Source organism: Bos indicus, chromosome 20 (genome assembly GCF_029378745.1).
Source record: "Bos indicus isolate NIAB-ARS_2022 breed Sahiwal x Tharparkar chromosome 20, NIAB-ARS_B.indTharparkar_mat_pri_1.0, whole genome shotgun sequence".
Taxonomy (NCBI): domain Eukaryota; kingdom Metazoa; phylum Chordata; class Mammalia; order Artiodactyla; family Bovidae; genus Bos; species Bos indicus.
In genome coordinates, this window is record NC_091779.1 from 51,353,387 (window position 1) to 51,373,731 (window position 20,345).

At 38.6% G+C, this 20,345-nt stretch overlaps 1 protein-coding gene across 1 annotated transcript in view; it reads left to right on the forward strand.

The window, feature by feature from the left end:
- CDH12 (cadherin 12) overlaps positions 1-20,345 on the forward strand; it is a 481,738-nt gene that overhangs the window by 451,536 nt on the left and 9,857 nt on the right. The window contains exon 9 of the mRNA XM_070774812.1: positions 18,935-19,056. Coding sequence (XP_070630913.1) covers positions 18,935-19,056 — 122 coding nt within the window. The remainder of the gene's footprint in view (positions 1-18,934; positions 19,057-20,345) is intronic.

The window sequence follows — 20,345 nt, forward strand, 5'->3', positions numbered from 1 at the left end:
CCATTCCAGTACTCTTGCCTGGAAAATTCTATGGATGGAGGAGCCAGGTGGGCTACAGTCCATGGGGCCGCAAAAAGTCAGACAGGACTGAGCGACTTCACTTTCACTCTCCTGCTAGGTATCTTTCTTCCTTCCCATATCACCTCCTGTTATTGTTACATATGTTATTCATCATCTTTTTCACACTTTCAATTATTTTAACTCTGAATTATTTCCTTTATCCATAATAATGATGGCAGTTTAACCATAAAATAGTTAGGAAATAAACTTTAGTTTTCTTAGATCTTTGACAAATAGAGTGAAAATGAGATATCTAAGTTATGGGGTAGAAGACCTCTATGAACTACATTATATTCACTCTGATGATTTGGATGTATTAGGTGATAACTGACCAGAAGTAGCCTATTCAAATAATTTCTATTATTTAAGACATAATGTCTATAATAAAATAGTTTTCATTAAAACTATTCTGTGTCACCTAACCTTTCTGTTAATACACATGGAAAATGTGTATTTTTTTTAAAGGCAGATATTAGATCCAGTACCCTAACTCAAGATGAAAGTCTGCCTCTAGTTCTTCACTCAACTGTACTGTAGCTCTAAAAGTTCTCCTTCTCCCCATGGGGTACGAAAGCCACCAAAAACCATCGTTGTGGTGTGAGGGCACCTGTAGTAGCAGGTCAGAGCCTGGGCTTTGACCATTTGGAGAATATAAGAGGAGTATGCACTTTACAATGCAAGCATCATTGTTCCTAAATTTGTCATTTTTCAAACTTAGAAAACCAGATTTTTAAAAAAATTATTTTATGTTGGAGCATAGTTGATTAACAATATTGTGCTATTTTCAGGCCATATTTTGTTAATTATCAGTATAATTAGAGCACACACTGACTCCACTCCAATCTCTACCTTCTATGTCAGGTTAGTTCAGCTCAGTCATGTCCAGCTCTTTGCAACCCCATGGACTGCAGCACTCCATGCTTTCCTGTCCATCGCCAAGTCCCAGAGCTTGCTCAAACTCATGCCCATTGAGTTTATGATGCCATGCAACCATATCATTCTCTGTTGTCACCTTCTCCTTCTACCTTCAATCTTCCACAGCATCAAGGTCTTTCTAAGGAGTAAGCTCTTTGCATCAGGTGACCAAAGTTTTGGAGTTTCAGGTTCAGCATCAGTTCTTCCAATGAATATTCAAGACCGATCTTCTTTAGGATTGACTGGTTTGATCTTGCAGTCCAGGGGAATCTTAAGAGTCTTCTCCAATATCACAGTTCAAAAGCATCAATTCTTTGGTGCCCAGCTTTCTTTATGATCCAACTCTCACATCCATACATGACTACTGGAAAAAACCATAGTCTTGACTAGATGGACCTTTGTTTGCAAAGTAACGTCTCTGCTTTTTAATGTGCTGTCTAGGTTGGTCACAGCTTTTCTTCCAAGGAGCAAGCATCTTTTAATTTTATGGCTGCAATCACATCCTATGTAGTTTTTACCTAAATGCAACTTAGGAAACCCCACAGTATGGAGTCTCATCAGTTACGTTGGCACTCACCGGGACACATGCCGAACTGGGACTTACACTCACAACCCATACATATGCACACCTTATAAGAGGGCGGCTGGCTAATATTTCTAAATTATCTACTTCTATCCACTCCACTGTCTGTCTATTCAAAGACTACTATGAGGAATTTAGCATCTTCAAAGAAGTCTGGTGAGACAAAAGCTATGCACCTTACATCTCCATGGAAAAGAAAGAGGCTAAGCACATACCATGTGGTAATTAATGATTCTGCAATAAGAATAGGTTATTGTGAGTTTTATTTGCACTCACAGAGTTTAAAAGTCAACTTTATTTAAATTTTAATATATAAGGTTGCTTTCTCTGCTCAAACTAGCCAGCCTGAGCAGGAAATTATTGTCATGGTGAATGACTATGAAATAAATAGCCCACATTTGCCCTGCCAAGTGGAAAAAAATTGTGTAAATGTACCTTATTGCAGATTGTACTAGCATATGCTTTGGCCTTGACCCTTCTATAAAAACTCTCAGATGAAATGAAATGGTACACTGATTGAACAACTTCCAATTAATTAAAAAGCAATCATTAATCAGTGTTACAACAGTTGGCGGTCCAAATAATTTTATTAGACCCCTAATAATTCTTTAATGCATTACTGCTTTGCTGTTTTTATGATACTAATCTTGCAAATTGAAAAAAAAAAGTGGAAGTCTCAAAAATTCACTTCATTCAAATTATCAGAAACTTTCAACAGCAAATGTTTCTAATTTTTTGTGTTTTTTTTTGGGGGGGGTAAGTATTGACTATCACATATATTACTATACAAAGATAATTATAAATAACTACATTAAAGCCTTAGAAAATTTACAAAATTATAAAATAAATGGATGATACCAGAGACGATTCTTCTTTTCTTGATTGTGTTAGTTATCCAGATGGTGATACATTGTTCCCATTCATTGTGGAACAGATCGGAAATCAGTGGTAGACTTACTAAGTGCTATACTTTGGGAATATGTTGTATGTAAGTGCACCATTATAAGCTGGGATTAAACTGTAAGGTAATTAATTTTTAAGGTTATTTAGCATTAGAACTACTTTGCATTAATGTCTCTTACTTCAACATAATGCAAATAATGTCATCTTCAGTAGAGAAAAATCAACCTGAGATTATTATCTGTAATAGGCTCAACAAAATTTCATCTAATTTTTTATAAACTTCTATAGAACATTATTTACATTCAAAGCATTATTCATTGTGGGTTAAAACTAAGATTGAAGTCTGTTCCTAAGGAGAGTTTGGGAATAGTTAGAAGTTGATCCCCCAAATTAATTTAGTTAGAACTATGCAACTTACGCTGAGTTCAATGGACTTAAATGTATTCCCAGACAGCCTTCAGGGGAAAGTTGCAAAAGATTTATACTGACCAAACAGGTCATTAAGAAATAAAAAATTTAAACAAAAGAAACTTTTTTGATAAAACATTTTAAAGGGTTTCTTTCTGCCCATGTGCCAAATAGACATGGAATAGTGTTCTCAGGCCAAATGAGAAAAAGTACCTAATTTCTCTATAAAAATTGTAAGAAATGATTTAAGCTAGTAAACCAAAGTATTATAGTAAATTTATATATACTTACTCAATTTATTGCTATCCACATTGCAAGAGTGAAGAAACTGTAAGCTAAGATATATTCCATTTATCACACAGTGAATGACTAACCAAAACAAGACTGGAGCCAGGGCTTCCCTGGTGGCACTGATGGTAAAGAATCCACTTGCCAATGCAGGAAACATAATAAGATACAGGTTCGACTCCTGGACCAGGAAGATCCCCTGGAGGAGGAAATGGCAACCCACTCCAGTATTTTTGCCTGAAAAACTAAATGAACAGAGGAGCCTGGTGGTCTGCAGTCCATATGGTCGTAGAGTTGGACATGACTTAGCAACTGAAAAACAACATAGTAATTATATGTACATTTCCATTGTACAAATAATTGAATTGAAATTAGTGTTATATCTCAGCATTGATCTATTATCTATCTATCCATCTATATTTAAGCTCATTAGATTACTTACCTATTAGAGTTCTATAGTTAATTTGCATTTTAAAAATAATATGTGAATGTGAAATTGTTAGTCCTTCAATCATGTCTGATTCTGCGATCCCATGGACTGTAATCCACCAGGCTCCTCTGTCCATGGCATTCTTCAGGTGAGAATACTAGAATGGGCAGTCATTCCCTTCTCTAGGGGATCTTCCCCATCCAGGGATTGAACCTGGGACACTCACATTGCAGGCAGATACTTCCCTGCCTGATCTACAAAGTCTCAAAATATGAGACTAGGGAAATATATATGCAATGGTATGTGTGTGGCCGTGTTGTAAGTGGGTACATTTCGATCTCTATCCAATAAGTATTCATCACTAGATTACACTCAAAAAAACCCTACAGCAGTTCCTAATGATTTCATTGTGATAATTTCCCTATATTTAGAAAATCCTGTCTACCTATACTATGCCACCTCCTACCTGCTCACTGCCTTTAATGGCAGTGCCTTTTCCAGTGCCAAAGATATAAAGAAGATCCTGGACAGAGCAAGGACCAATGAGGTAGATGATGACCTGGCTCAACAAGGTCACCAGTGAGCCAAAAGGAAAACAACACTGAAGATATCAGTCACTGTCCAGGGTATTAACGAGCTGGCCAGCACATCTGCCTCCAGGGCGTGACTCTGAAGCTCCTGCTGATGCTTCAGACCAGGCATCAGCAGAGAAAAGAGAGAGGGAAGAAGGAGGAGGTGGAGGAGTCAGATGACTCCATGGATTTTGTCTTCTTCAAATAGAGTTCTACTCCCCTGCAAAAGTGATACCATCCCATTTCTTATCAGTGCTATCACTTTTGCCTCAGCAAAGCAGGAAGCTAGGGTTTGATCCCTGGGTGGGGAAGATCCAAGGGAGAAGGGAATGCTACCTACTCCAGTATTCTTGCCTGGAGAATCCCATGGACAGAGGACCCTGTGTACATGGGGTCACAAAGAGTTGGACACGACTGAATGACTAACACATGCATATTAAATAGAAGCAAATCATTAGATCCAGACCACACTTAAGGACAGAAAATTACATGGAGGTAACTTATATAGGTGGGCCTCCCTGATGGTGCTAGCAGCAAAGAACTCACTTGCTAATGTAGGAGACCTAAAAGATGTGGGTTTGATCCCTGGGTTTTAGAGATTCTTTGGAGGAGGGCATGGCAGCCCATTCCAGTATTCTTGCCTGGAGAATCCCATGGACTGAGGAGTCTGACAGGCGACAGTCCATAGGGTCACACAGAGTGGACATGACTGAAGTCACTTAGCACACACACAACTTATGTGGGTACCAAGAAGTGGGGATCCTTGGGACCCATTTTAGAAGGTTGCCTACCATTTGTGTTTTATCAGCAACTAAACAAGTCTTGTGGCTCAGCTGGTAAAGAATCCACCTGCAATGCGGGAGACCTGGATTTGATCCCTTGGTTGGGAAGATCCCCTGCAGAAGGACATGGCAACCCACTGCAGTATTCTGTCTTGGAGAATCCCCATGGACAGAGGAGCCTGGCGGGCTACAGTCCATGGGGTTGCAGAGTCAGACATGACTGAGTGACTAAGCACACACACACAAAGACAAGAGTCTCTAAAAGTGAAGAGAGTTTAGAGGCTGTATTAATCACTGCTGCTAAGTCACTTCAATTGTGTCCGACTCTTTGCCACACCTATGGACTTTAGTCTACCGGGTTCCTCTGTCCATGTGATTATCCAGGCAAGAATACTGGAGTGGGTTGCCATTTCCTCCTCCAGGGGATCTTCCTGACCCAGGGATTGAGCTCACATCTCTAAGTTTTCTGCGTTGGCAGATGGGTTCTTTACCATTAGTGCCACTTGGGAACCCCATTACTTAATCACTAGGCCTGAAAATTTTGTGAGAAAGACAATGATCTGGTTGAATTCATTAAGAATACAAGCAAAATACAAAGTGCTGTAAGAAAAAATAATTATTTAATTATTTGTATTATTAAAAATAATGTTTTATTTTGTTAAAATAAAAAACTTAAAAGCATAAGCATAGTATGTCACATCATAGGAATTATCATTTGAGCTAAGTCTTTAAAAGATGGAGAAGATATGAAAAAGGTGGAGAGGAGGGAGTTCTAGGTGGAGAAAACATCTTTAGCAAAGACAGAATGGTATCAAATCTCATGTTTGGATAAAAAATTACAAGTAGGGTAGTACAGTGGGTGTCCAGAGTGTGGACAGGAGGGTAAAGAAAATACATTCAGAAAGGAAGCCTGAGCTCTCCTGTCTGAAAGACTTTATCATATAGAGTATTCTATTGTCAGCTGCAGTCACCATGCTGTGCATTCCATCCCTAGGACTGATTTATTTATAACTGGAAGTCTGTATGTTTTGATCACATTCATCATTATGCACACCTGTGCTTTTGCTTTAAGCAACCATTTCAAAATCAATACAAATATCAGATCATTGTGTTGTACAACTAAATTAATATAATGTTATATGCCATTTATGGGCTTCCCAGGTGGCTCAAAGAATCTTCCTGCCAAGCTGGAGATGTGGGTTTAATTGCTGGGTCAGGAAGATCCCCCAGAGAAGGAAAGGGCAATCCTTTCCAGTATTCTTGCTGGAGAATTCCATGGAAAAAGGAGCCTGGCAGGCTACAGTCCATTGGGTCACAGAGACATGACTTAGTAACTAAACTACCACCACCATATGTCAATTATTAATATCTCCATTTTTTAGAAAAAGAAAGAAAAGAAAGTCAGAGGCCTTGTCAAACAGAGCCTTAAATGCACATAGAGAAACTGAGAAGTTTTTAGGTGTGTTTTGAGTCCATACTATTTTCTGTTTCCATCAAAACTATGTTTCTAGCTCAGCATATATCCGGAGAGGCATATTTCACTTCTCCAAATTCCCCAAGGTCCCCGCATTTTCTATAAATCAGCACTGTATGGGTTATAGTGTATCAACTGAGGTTTATGTCACAAGAATCAAGCAACAGGGGTGACTGGATTCTCTGCAGTGTTTGAGCAGGAGACATTTCTTTCTAATTTGGTTAGTCTTTTGTTGTGAGTGTTGACGTCATGTGTACGTTTATTGAGAGTAAATGTGCAGGTTGGCCCTTTCATTTCTACAACTGTTCTTCAACTTCTCAACTCTCACCTGCATCAGAGTCAACTGTTAGAGTGTTCCTGGACCCCGTTCAAGACATACTGAATCAGAATTTCTGGGATTATTGCCAAGAAATCTCCACCTTAAAAATAATACCCAGGTCACTGGATGGATACTGATGTTGAAACCAAATGCCAAATTCTCTAGTGTTTTAAATATTAACATGGATTTGGGAAATAAAGCAGCTTAATGTTGCTATGAAGACATGTACTGCTATGAAGACATGTACTTACTCAGAGAGCCTAGTTGACGTTTGAAGGCTGAATAAAACCATTGGTTTCAGTTCTGGCTTGAAGCTATAGCTTTTTTCCTCTAATTGCCTTTCTTTTACTCTCCATGAGAGCCTTACTTTACATTTATGAGTCTAGGTAGTTTATCTACCATTTAACATTTTCCTTTTTCCCTAAGCAGCATATGAAACTATCAATATTTTGTATTCTCGAAGAAAGGTAACTTTGATTTATACCAGTATTGACAACATTTCTGTAGTATGTGTAATACAGACAAATAATACATAATTTAATAAATTACTTATAAATATTAAACCATTTCATAAAGCCTCCAATGTGTTGTATACACGATGATAATAATTATTAATGCCAATATACTCATGCATTTAGTTTAGAAATAATACCAATTTTCTCACAATTGTATGATGTGTAAGTAAAATAGAATCCAAATTTGTTGTGATAATTTATATTTTATTGTAAGTTTTCAACTGCTTATGAGTACCCTACTGTAATCAAGCTAACTTAGGAGTAGTTTAAACCAGTAAAACTGCTCTATCAGAATCACATACACAACTGTGTCAGGCTTTTGTTTCCTTAATTAGCATCTGATTTTTCTCTGGAAATTAAACCTACATAATAAGCTTGTCACCTAAAGGTCGAAATTTGAATAAAATGATATTTTAGATATGTACAGAAAAGTTTTAACTTCACCTATCAAAATTGGAATTCAAAAATAGTATTTTTACATTGAAAATATTTTTGCATTGTCAATGTTACTTTATTGGCATTATGAACTATATTGTATTTCACCTATTTGCATAGGGATCCTCTCAGATGTGAACTTCTTAGTAGCCAGGACTTTATCTTATACATCTTTGATATATATGGCTTACCATACCCTCTAGAACATTTGAATATATACACAATTAATGAATAATTTGTGAGTAGCTTGAGACGTGAGTTCAATCCCTGGGTCAGGAAGATCCCCTGGAGGAGGAAATGGCAACCCACTCCAGTGTTCTTGCCTTGGAAAATCCCTTGGACAGAGGAGCCTGGAGGGCTACAGTCCATGGGGTCACAAAGAGTCAGACATAGTGACTAACCAATACCCCAACAAAACAAGCTTTGTTGGCATCCCGTCCTGCTGATCTGGGCCTTGGATTTCCTGATGAGTTGCTCCTTCTCAGCCTCTGTGTTCACATAGAATATGTGGGGTGTGATGTAGCTGGAATGTATCAGACGCTGGGAACAGGCATAATGAAATTCAGAGGGAAGACCTGACAGGTTGCCTGCTATAGACACCAGCACCCCAAGAAGTAGGCGAGTGTATAGATGGACAGGAAGTCGATGATCTGCGTGGCCTCTGGCTTGACCACACCTTGTCCATACTGATGTCACATATGATGCCTCTACTGTCCTGCTTGCTCTCAAAGTCTGGGTTTTGAAGTGACGCCAGACGCTGACTTGACCTGAGAGTCCTGAGAGTAGCTGTGATCTCCCGCAGCAGATGATAGGGAAAGAGACCTTCAGAAACTCTCACCAACTTCCTTAGCCTTGCTGGCCAATCGCCCAGGCCAGGCTCCATATCCCAGCAGGGGCTCGCCCAGCCTGACTAAAGTTGGTGGGCTTAGAGCCCCTGTGAGTCAGGACAGAGTGACATATGGCTCTGAAGGATGGTGAATCCACTCCAGGAGGCCTGGTGAGTGTGGAAACTGATAACTGCATCCAACTCCATGGAAGCAGAAGCCTTGCTTGATGTGTCTGCAGACCTGGGACCAAGTGGGAGCTCCCCCCACCCAAAAACAACACTCTGGAGGAAAGCTCCTACAAGACTTCTGGAAATGAATACCGTTTCCAACACCATGGCCACTGTGCCCTGCAGTGGCCTAGTAACCCTAGGCCTAGTAACCCTAGTTGAAAAGCTTATTTCCTTTTAATATGCCTTTTGATATTTCTTATCATTGGAATTGGTCACCTATGGCTGCATAATAGATCATGATAGAACATTTTGGGGTCAGGAATTCTAAAACGTGAAAGTCTCCTAGAAGTGTCCGCCTGTTTGCCACCCCATGAACTGTGGCCTGTCAGGCTTCTCTGTCCATGGAATTCTTCAGGCATTAATATTGGAATGGGTTGCCATTTCCTTCTCCAGGGGGTCTTCCTAACTCAGGGATCAAACGCAGGTCTCCTGATTTGCAGGCAGATAAAGTCTTTACCCATCTGAGCTACCAGGGAAGCCCTTAATGAATTCTAAAAGGGTATGTCTTAATATCTGCCCCCAGGAAGTTTAGAAGACTTGACAGCTGAGAGCTGGAATCTCTGGGAAGCTCTTATGTGTCAGAAGCCCAAAGTCTCTGAAACTTTTTGCTTTCTGCAGCTAAATAAGCTCCAAGTAAGAGGGGAATCCCTGGTGGTCCAGATGGTAATGAATCTGCCTGCAATGCAGGAAACCTGGGTTCTATCCCTGCATCAGGAAGGTTCCCACCCCATGGAGAAGAGCATGGCAACCCACTCCAGGATTCTTGCCTGGAAAATCCTATGGACAGAGGACCCTGGCAGACTACAGATCATAGGGTCACAAAGAGTTAGACATGACTGAGTGATTCACAATTTCAAGGAGTGGTATTGATCTTCCCCGGATGCTCAGTGGTAAAGAAACTGCCACCAATGCAGGAGATGCCCGTTCAATCCCTGGGTCAGAAAGATCCCCTGGAGAAGGAAATAACAACCCACTCCAGGACTCTTGCCTGGAAAATTCCATGAACAGAGGAGCCTGAAGGGCTATAGTCCATCATGTTGCAAAAGAGTTGGACACAACTTAGAGACTAAAACAAAAACAGCAAGTGCTGTTAGTCTTATCAATAAAGCATAAATGTTGGAGGTTCATTCATGTTGTTTAAGCACATATCACTGTTTTGTTTCCTGTTTTTATTATATAATTTTATAGTATGGATAGGCTACTGTTAATCTATTCACCAAAAGATAGACATTTGAATTGTTCCCAGTTTGGGGCCGTATGCATAATACCTCCATGAACATATGCATACAGGTTTTCTGTGGATGTTCCTTTCATTCTCTTAGGTAGACATCTGGTAGTGGAATTGTTGGCTTATAAATTCACATTCAGTGTTTAATTCTTGAGCTTCCTTTGTGGCTCAGATGGTAAAGAATCCACCTGCAATGCGGGAGACCTGGGTTCGATGCCTGGGTTGGGAAGATCCCCTGGTGAAGGGAAAGGCTACCCACTCTAGTATTCTGGCCTGGAGAATTCCATGGACTGTATAGACCATGGGGGTCACAAAGAGTCACAACTGAGAGAATCTTACTTCACATGTCAGTGTTTAAAGAAAGTTCCAACCTATTTTCTAAAGTGACTTTACAGCTTTATATTTCTACCAGCAGTCCTTTCTATCAGGAATCCCTTTTATTTCTCTGAGAAATGATTTGTCAATTTCTGTTTATAATTCCTACCTTTATTTTGATAAATTTATTCCTAAATATTTTACTATCTTTGACTCTATTGTGACTTGAATTTTTTGTCAGTTCTTTTTTTTCTGTTTTTTTTTCTAGTATATTAGATATACAATAGTCATTTTTAATTTTGTTCTTGATGTACTCCCCTGATTATACCTATAACTTTCTTTGTGGATATTTTAGGGTTTCCAACCTACAGGGTCTTGACATTTTTTGATAAATTTTTTTTTCTTTTCAATCTGAATACTTTTAAATTAAAAAAAATTTTTTTGTATGTTCTTTATTTTTTATTTATTTATTTCTTTTTTAATTTACAATATTGTATTGGTTTTGCCATACATCAACATGCATCCGCCACGGGTGTATATGTGTTCCCCATCCTGAACCCTAATTTTATTTTTACTTGGTTGCACTAAATAAATCCTCAAGTGCAATGGTTAATATGTGGTAAGAACATACACTCTTGCCATAAGCTCAATATTAGAAAGAAAATATGTGGTCTCTCCCCATTGAATATAACGCTGGCTATGGGCTTCTTTAGCATAGATAGACTACATCAAATTGAGGATGTTGCCTTCTATTCATTATTCACTGAGGGCCTTTTTCTTTTTTTTTAATCATGAATGGATGAGATTTTGTCAAATGCTAATGCTGAGTCTATCAAAATGCTTATGCAATGCTTTCTTCTATTAATATGATATATCACATTGATTATAATACTGCTGCTAAGTCACTTCAGTCGTGTCCGACTCTGTGCGACCCCATAGACGGCAGCCCACCAGGCTCCCCCATCCCTGGGATTCTCCAGGCAAGAACACTGGAGTGGGTTGCCATTTACTTCTCCAATGCATGAAAGTGAAAAGTGAAAAGTGAAAGTGAAGTCGCTCAGGCATGACTGACTCTTAGTGACCCCACGGACTACAGCCTACCAGGCTCCTCCACCCATGGGATTTTATAGGCAAGAGTACTGGAGTGGGGTGCCATTGCCTTCTCCATGATTATAATACTATTAGATGTTAAACTAACCTTACATCCCTAGGATAAATGATATTTGGTCATTATATATTAGCTTTATAATATACTTCTGGATTTGACTGCTAATATATTTTTAAGCAATTTTTGTATCTGTGTTTATGAGGTTAATCCATGCTTTTTTTTTCCCGGATATTTTTGATTGACTTTTGGTACAAAGAATAAACTGGAAAGTGTTTTCTCCTCTATTTTCTGAAGGAGTTTATGAAGAATTGATATTATGTAGTCTATACATTGGAGATCAGATCAGATCAGTCGCTCAGTTGTGTCTGACTCTTAACGACCCCATGAATCGCAGCACGCCAGGCCTCTCTGTTCATCACCAACTCCTGGAGTTCACTGAGACTCACGTCCATCGAGTCAGCGATGCCATCCAGCCATCTCATCCTCTGTCGTCCCCTTCTCCTCCTGCCCCCAATCCCTCCCAGCATCAGAGTCTTTTCCAATGAGTCAACTCTTCGCATGAGGTGGCCAAAGTACTGGAGTTTCAGCTTTAGCATCATTCCTTCCAAAGAAATCCCAGGGCTGATCTCCTTCAGAAAGGACTGGTTGGACCTCCTTGCAGTCCAAGGGACTCTCAAGAGTCTTCTCCAATACCCCAGTTCAAACCCATCAATTCTTCGGTGCTCAGCCTTCTTCACAGTCCAACTCTCACATCCATACATGACAACAGGAAAAACCATAGCCTTGACTAGACGAACCTTTGTGAGCAAAGTAATGTCTCTGCTTTTGAATATGCTATCTAGGCTGGTCATAACTTTCCTTCCAAGGAGTAAGCGTCTTTTAATTTCATGGCTGCAGTCACCATCTGTAGTGATTTTGGAGCCCAGAAATATAAAGTCTGACACTGTTTCCACTGTTTCCCCATCTATTTCCCATGAAGTGGTGGGACCAGATGCCATGCTCTTCGTTTTCTGAATGTTGAGCTTTAAGCCAACTTTTTCACTCTCCACTTTCACTTTCATCAAGAGGCTTTTGAGTTCCTCTTCACTTTCTGCCATAAGGGTGGTGTCATCTGCATATCTGAGGTTATTGATATTTCTCCTGGCAATCTTGATTCCAGTTTGTGTTTCTTCCAGTCCAGCGTTTCTCATGATGTACTCTGCATATAAGTTAAATTAACAGGGTGACAATATATAGCCTTGACGAACTCCTTTTCCTATTTGGAACCAGTCTGTTGTTCCGTGTCCAGTTCTAACTGTTGCTTCCTGACCTGCATACAAATTACTTAAGAGGCAGATCAAGTGGTCTGGTATTCTGATCTCTTTCAGAATTTTCCACAGTTTATTGTGATCCACACAGTCAAAGGCTTTGGCATAGTCAATAAAGCAGAAATAGATGTTTTTCTGGAACTTAAATCCCTTATGATTATACAGTGGAAGTGAGAAATAGATTTAAGGGCCTAGATCTGATAGATAGAGTGCCTGATGAACTATGGAATGAGGTTCATGACATTGTACAGGAGACAGGGATCAAGACCATTCCCACAGAAAAGAAATGCAAAAAAGCAAACTGGCTGTCTGGGGAGGCCTTACAAATAGCTGTGCAAAGAAGAGAAGAGAAAAGCAAAGGAGAAAAGGAAAGACATAAACATCTGAATGCAGAGTTCCAAAGAATAGCAAGAACAGATAAGAAAGCCTTCTTCAGCGATCAATGCAAAGAAATAGAGGAAAACAACAGAATGGGAGAGACTAGGGATCTCTTCAAGAAAATCAGAGATACCAAAAGAACATTTCATGCAAAGATGGGCTCGATAAAGGACAGAAATGGTATGGACCTAACAGAAGCAGAAGATATTAAGAAGAGATGGCAAGAATACACAGAAGAACTGTACAAAAAAGATCTTCACGACCCAGGTAATCAAGATGCTGTGATCACTGACCTAGAGCCAGACATCCTGGAATGTGAAGTCAAGTGGGCCTTAGAAAGCATCACTACGAACAAAGCTAGTGGAGTTGATGGAATTCCAGTTGAGCTATTCCAAATTCTGAAAGATGATGCTGTGAAAGTGCTGCACTCAATATGCCAGCAAATTTGGAAAACTCAGCAGTGGCCACAGGACTGGAAAAGGTCATTTTCATTCCAATCCCTATTAAAGGCAATTCCAAAGAATGTTCAAACTACTGCACAATTGCTCTAATCTCACAAGCTAGTAAAGTAATGCTCAAAATTCTCCAAGCCAGGTTTCAGCAATATGTGAACCGTGAACTTCCTGATGTTCAAGCTGGTTTTAGAAAAGGCAGAGGAACCAGAGATCAAATTGCCAACATCCGCTGGATCATAGAAAAAGCAAGAGAGTTCCAGAAAAATATCTATTTCTGTTTTATTGACTATGCCAAAGCAAGGAGATACAACCAGTCCATTCTGAAGGAGATCAGCCCTGGGATTTCTTTGGAAGGAATGATGCTAAAGCTGAAACTCCAGTACTTTGGCCACCTCATGCAAAGAGTTGACTCATTGGAAAAGGCCCTGATGCTGGAAGGGATTGGGGGCAGAAGGAGAAGGGGATGACAGAGAATGAGATGGCTGGATGGCATCGCTGACTCGATGGACGTGAGTCTGAGTGAACTCCGGGAGTTGGTGATGGACAGGGAGGCATGGCATGCTGCGATTCATGGGGTCACAAAGAGTCAGACACGACTGAGGGACTGATCTGATCTGATCTGATATTGCTTTTTCTTTGATCCAGTGGATGTTGGCAATTTGATCTCTGGTTCCTCTGCCTTTTCTAAAACCAGCTTGAACATCAGGAAGTTCACGGTTCACATATTGCTGAAACCTGGCTTGGAGAATTTTGAGCATTACTTTACTAGCTTGTGAGATGAGTGCAATTGTGCAGTAGTTTGAGCATTCTTTGGAGTTGCCTTTCCTTGGGATTGGAATGAAAACTGACCTTTTCCAGTCCTGTGGCTACTGCTGAGTTTTCCAAATTTGCTGGCATATTGAGTGCAGCACTTTCACAGCATCATCTTTCAGAATTTGGAATAGCTCAACTGGAATTCCATCACCTCCACTAGCTTTGTTCGTAGTGATGCTTTCTAAGGCCCACTTGACTTCACATTCCAGGATGTCTGGCTCTAGGTGAGTGATCACACCATTGTGATTATCTGGGTCGTGAAGATCTTTTTTGTACAGTTCTTCTGTGTACTCTTGCCATCTCTTCTTAATATCTTCTGCTTCTGTTAGGTCCATACCATTTCTGTCTTTTATCGAACCCATCTTTGCATGAAATGTTCCTTTGGTATCTCTGATTTTCTTAAAGAGATCCCTAGTCTCTCCCATTCTGTTGTTTTCCTCTATTTCTTTGCATTGATCACTGAAGAAGGCTTTCTTATCTCTTCTTGCTATTCTTTGGAACTCTGCATTCAGATGTTTATATCTTTCCTTTTCTCCTTTGCTTTTCTCTTCTCTTCTTTGCACAGCTATTTGTAAGGCCTCCCCAGACAGCCAGTTTGCTTTTTTGCATTTCTTTTCTGTGGGAATGGTCTTGATCCCTGTCTCCTGTACAATGTCATGAACCTCATTCCATAGTTCATCAGGCACTCTATCAGATCTAGGCCCTTAAATCTATTTCTCACTTCCACTGTATAACCATAAGGGATTTGATTTAGGTCATTCCTGAATGGTCTAGTGGCTTTCCCTACTTTCTTCAATTTAAGTCTGAATTTGGCAATAAGGAGTTCATGGTCTGAACCACAGTTAGCTCCCGGTCTTGTTTTTGCTGACTGTATAGAGCTTCTCCATCTTTGGCTGCAAAGAATATAATCAATCTGATTTCAGTGTTGACCATCTGGTGATGTCCATGTATAGAGTCTTGTGTTGTTGGAAGAGGGTGTTTGTTATTGTTATAAATTGGCGAAGGCAATGGCAACCCACTCCAGTACTCTTGGCTGGAAAATCTCATGGACAGTGGAGCCTGGTAGGCTGCAGTCCATGGGGTCGCTAAGAGTCAGGCTCGACTAAGGAACTTCACTTTCACTTTCATGCATTGGAGAAGGAAATGGCAACCCACTCAAGTATTCTTGCCTGGAGAATCCCAGGGACAGAGGAGCCTAGTGGGCTGCTGTCTATAGGATCTCACAGAGTCGGACATGACTGAAGCGACTTAGCAGCAGCAGCAGCAGCAGCAGCAGTCTATAAATAGTTCTAGACTTTCCCAGTGAAGCCTTGTGGCCATGACTTTTTCTTGGTTTGGAGATTTTTTATTAATGCTTAATTTTTCCCACTTGCCTTAGATCTATTAAGATTTTCTAGTTCATTTTGAGGCTAGTGACAAAGAACTTGCCAGGCAATGGAGAAGACATAAGAGATGTGGGTTTAATTCCTGGGTTGGGAAGATTCCCTGGAGGAGGGCATGGAAACTCACTCCAGTATTCTTGCCTGGAGAATATCAAGGACAGAGGAGCCTGGAGGGCTACAGTGCATAAGGTGTCAGAGTCAAACATGACTGAAGTGACTTAGCACGCACATATGTGACAATATATGTCTTTCTAGGAATTTGTCCAGTTTATCTATGTTGACTGAACTTTTGGAATAAATTTAAAATATTATTTTATAATATGAATTTCACTTATGGTATTTCACTTCTCCTTTATTCTCGATTTTTATAATTTGGCCTTAATCTTTTTTTCTTGGTTTAAGTTGCACTTTAAAATGTTAAGACAGTTCTAATTCAAATTGGCTCAAAAAGTTATCGGATTTGATCAAGATATCATGAAGAATAAAGAAAGATTTAGGAAAACATTCTTGAAGGCCTGAGGGACAAAATAGAATGAGTTAATTATTATCTTAATTGACCACAAAACTATTAATAAGTTGGTTATTCAATATAAGCAATATGAATCAATGATAATGGGAGTTTGAATGGCTTGACTACTGGGAACACAGCAATTAATTGTGTAAGGTTTTGAGTATTTAATATTTACTAAGTTCATATTTGAATTGACTTTATAATTGCTCATTGATAACCAGTTTCTAATATGGAAGGGTTTTGGATAATAATGTTTACGCCAAATCAAGTTTAAAGAAATGTCATCATTGTTGTTTCAAAGATGAGATGAGTCAGAAAAGAAATGTCATTACTTTACCATACCGTTTAGTGAATTACATACATAAATCAAAAAAATTTCTATATTACTCTAATAAAAATATTCCCTTGTGAAAAGGTCAATTCTTACATGAATACAGTAGTTGTCAAAGAGAAATGTTGCTGCTTACCTAACCAGATTTACAAATAGAAGGTGACATTTTTAAACCTTTAATCGTAAGAAGTTTTACAAATATATAATAGAAGAGTTATATATTGAAAACTATAAACCCATAACTCATTTTGGACAGTATGAATAACCCATCTTTGATGTTGTTACAGTTTTTCCTCTGTTCTTATTTGGGCATTTATTTTGTAATTGCACGTACCTCTGTGGCACAGTCTGTTGGAGCATTTAGTTGCTAACCAAAAGGTTGGGGGGTTCAAATCCACTCAGGGAAACCTTCCTCTCTGCACCTTTTAAGGAAGTACTCAAAGGGTTTGTGGTTGTTTCTACTCTGCATCCTTTCCATGAAAGGCCAAAAAAGTCTCCTCTACTTCTACCCTCCTGTCCCAAGAATGAGTACAACTGGCAACTGTATCTTTTCAGTTTTCCTTTACTGTGCATGTTATAAAGCCCAGCATCTACTGTTATGTTAGGGACTTCTGTGTTGGCTCAGATGGTAAGGAATCTGCCTGCAATGCAGGAGACCAGGGTTTGATCCCTGGATCAGGAAGATCCCCTGGAGGAGGGCATGGCAACCCACTCCAGTATTCTTGCCTGGAGAATTCCATGGTCAGAGGAGCCTGGCAGGTTATAGAATCCATGGGGTCACAAAATCGAACATGACTAACACACATTTTAATTGCCACAGTGACGCCTAGTCACATTTATTATATAGTGGTTCTAAAAGTCTTATAGTGCACAGGAAAATTTCACACAACAAAATATTTGGCTTTAGCTAAAATACCAAAAACTCAGCTTTGAGAAACACTTTTAATAATAAGATATTACAATAGTGATTATATTTTGAGACACATTACTCATTGGGACAGATGTAAAATCTATATTTCAGGAGGATAAATATTTAAAACTACCAAAACAGATCTTCTCATGGGTAAAAATCAGTTTAAATTAATAACATGTTTATACATTATAAACACAAGTCAGTATTGTAAATATAATTGGGAGAGGAATCTTGTCCCATCCTCACAGTAACTTATTAAACATTCCATTTCTCCTGCTTTTATGTTATCTGTGCCTGAACTGGTATATGACAATGGATTTCACTTTGTCATATATGAATATGTGAGCATTTCTTAAGCTACTGCTGACAATGCTTTTTATTTTTTTAAATCAGTTTTAGCATAACAGAATATTGTAGGGTTGTCAGAATCCATCATGTGGTAAGATTTATATGCATTCTTTAAAAGCATCCAGACAGAGATCTAAAACAATGCCAATACTGTGAATCTTCAGTGGCATTGCAGATGAAGAATCTAACACAAAGTGGAGTGAACATAATATTTGGATGTCCATAGTCCTGAGTTTGGATATTAACTCCCCATTCCTCTAGATGTGTGACTTTGGACAAGATACTTCAATAACCTGGGGCACTTTATCCATCTGTAAAGTTTCATTAGATAAAATAAATAAATTGAAACATATCCATTATGTTATACCTTATTTGTTGAATTATGCCTGGTCTTCTTCAGCAAAGGACAGAGAAGTTGGTACCATACTGCAGGTTGGGACTAAAACTTGTGATGTGATATTGACAGAGACAGTTTTTCAAAACAATATTTTTTGACACAGTAGGAAGGAAATGCTGTTTACTTTGTCCTTTCTCATCATCAGCAAATAGTTTTAGGGTGCATCCTAACTGTCCATAATCTCTTATTTCTACTTCCCTAAGTTTATTTTAATTTTCATCTATAAAAAATCACCTCTCCTTCATATTCCTTGTAATTTATCATCTTTTTAGGGGGGATCAGTTTGAGAAAGTTATTTAAATATGTAGATGATACTACTGAATAAAGTCATAGACACACATATAAAAGCATATGTTTTATTCAATGAAAAATATCACTGTTTAGTGAAGATTGGTCTTGTTAACTCTGGTTTGATGGCTGCACTTTTGATGAAACATGAGCTAAATGGTTGTCCTTAACTTTGGGGATGATTTTCAGGGATAAATTCTTGTGTAGTGCACTGCTAGTTCTCTGACAGTGAGACAAGGAGAGTGCCCATATTCATCTTTTTATCATTTATACATGACACAATGCCTCAGTTTCCCATAAAGGAAAGGTCATCTGGATTCCATATGAATGCTGATTTTTAAATGTTAATGATATTCACTATAAAAGCAATGATGGATCAGATTTTGTAATCATCTTTTCTCCTTGTATGTTTTAAACAGGTAACCCATTATTAACCAGCAGAGTCAACATATTAATTAATGTCCTAGATGTCAATGAATTTCCTCCAGAAATATCTGTGCCATATGAGACAGCTGTGTGTGAAAATGCCAAACCAGGACAGGTATCTTATCAATGTTGTTATTTAAGATTTTATAAAACCTGCTATATGCATGTGTTTTAGGTTATGAGACCATGTATGCATATAGACATGGATCACATGTCTTCATAAAATAAACCATAAATGGTAGTATATTCTTTTGAATTAATGGTATGTGTTGCATGTGGAATTATTACCACATGGGATAAAAATGATGGCCTAGTGAATATATTCTGTATAACTAACAGTTCTAGGATTGCATATTCTGCTATTTTCTATAGACTATGAAATTTCCAAAAAACTTGTGCCTGCATGTCCAGTAAGCAAAAAACTTTAGACAATAGTCTTCTATGATGTTCCTTACTTTGTTCACATGCTTTTATGAAGGGGTGCATAGATACTCTTAAGCCTATGAAGAATGGAAAACTTTCTCTGGTGGCCTTGAATAGAACACCTGGGTTATTCAAAATATCTGAATTACATTTTCTTACTAAGTATTACTCTGGAGGGAGGTTCTAGTGGGGAGAGCATATGAGGAAGGACCACATTGTTAATGAAAGTTACTGTCAAAATCCTAGCATTTATGTAGGTAATGGTGAGTAGCCAGCTTTTCTATAAACACTATTATAAAGGACTTCCCTGGTGGCTCAGATGGTAAAAAATCTGCCTGCAGTGAAAGAGACCTGGGTTCGATCCATGGGTCAGGAAGATTCCCTGGAGAAGGGAAGGACTACCCACTCTAGTAATCTTACCTCTGGAATTCCATAGGCAAAGGAGCAACAGTTCATGGGGTTGCAAAGATAGGACATGACTGAGCAACTAACACTTTCACTTTTGTAAATGAATGAATGGAGATATGATATGATATGATGTAATATGATTAACAATAGGAACCAGGCATGAGCAGATGGTAAGAGTGTGTTATGCAATAAGAATACAATTAATCCAATAATGTGCACCTAGGTTCTGAAAGAAAAATCCATCTATATGCTTTGGTTTGATGTTTATTTTAATTTCTTTTATATATAATAACTATTTAACTACTAATTTAAGTAAATTTGAAGTTTAATTATTACCTGAGGAAATATCTTAATATTTGAAACTATATCTTTATTAAAAATGTCCTTTAATATCTAGTACTTGCTCCCATTTGAGTGTCTTCTATTGCTTCATAGAATATTTCTCGCATGGCTCTAGTTGTGATGTTCACTAGCCTTATATATATTTGATTAATATTAAATACATTTTAAAAGTTATCATTCACTCTTGTTTGTTCCTAGTGCCTGGTAGCTGTATGAGATGAGTCGCTACAA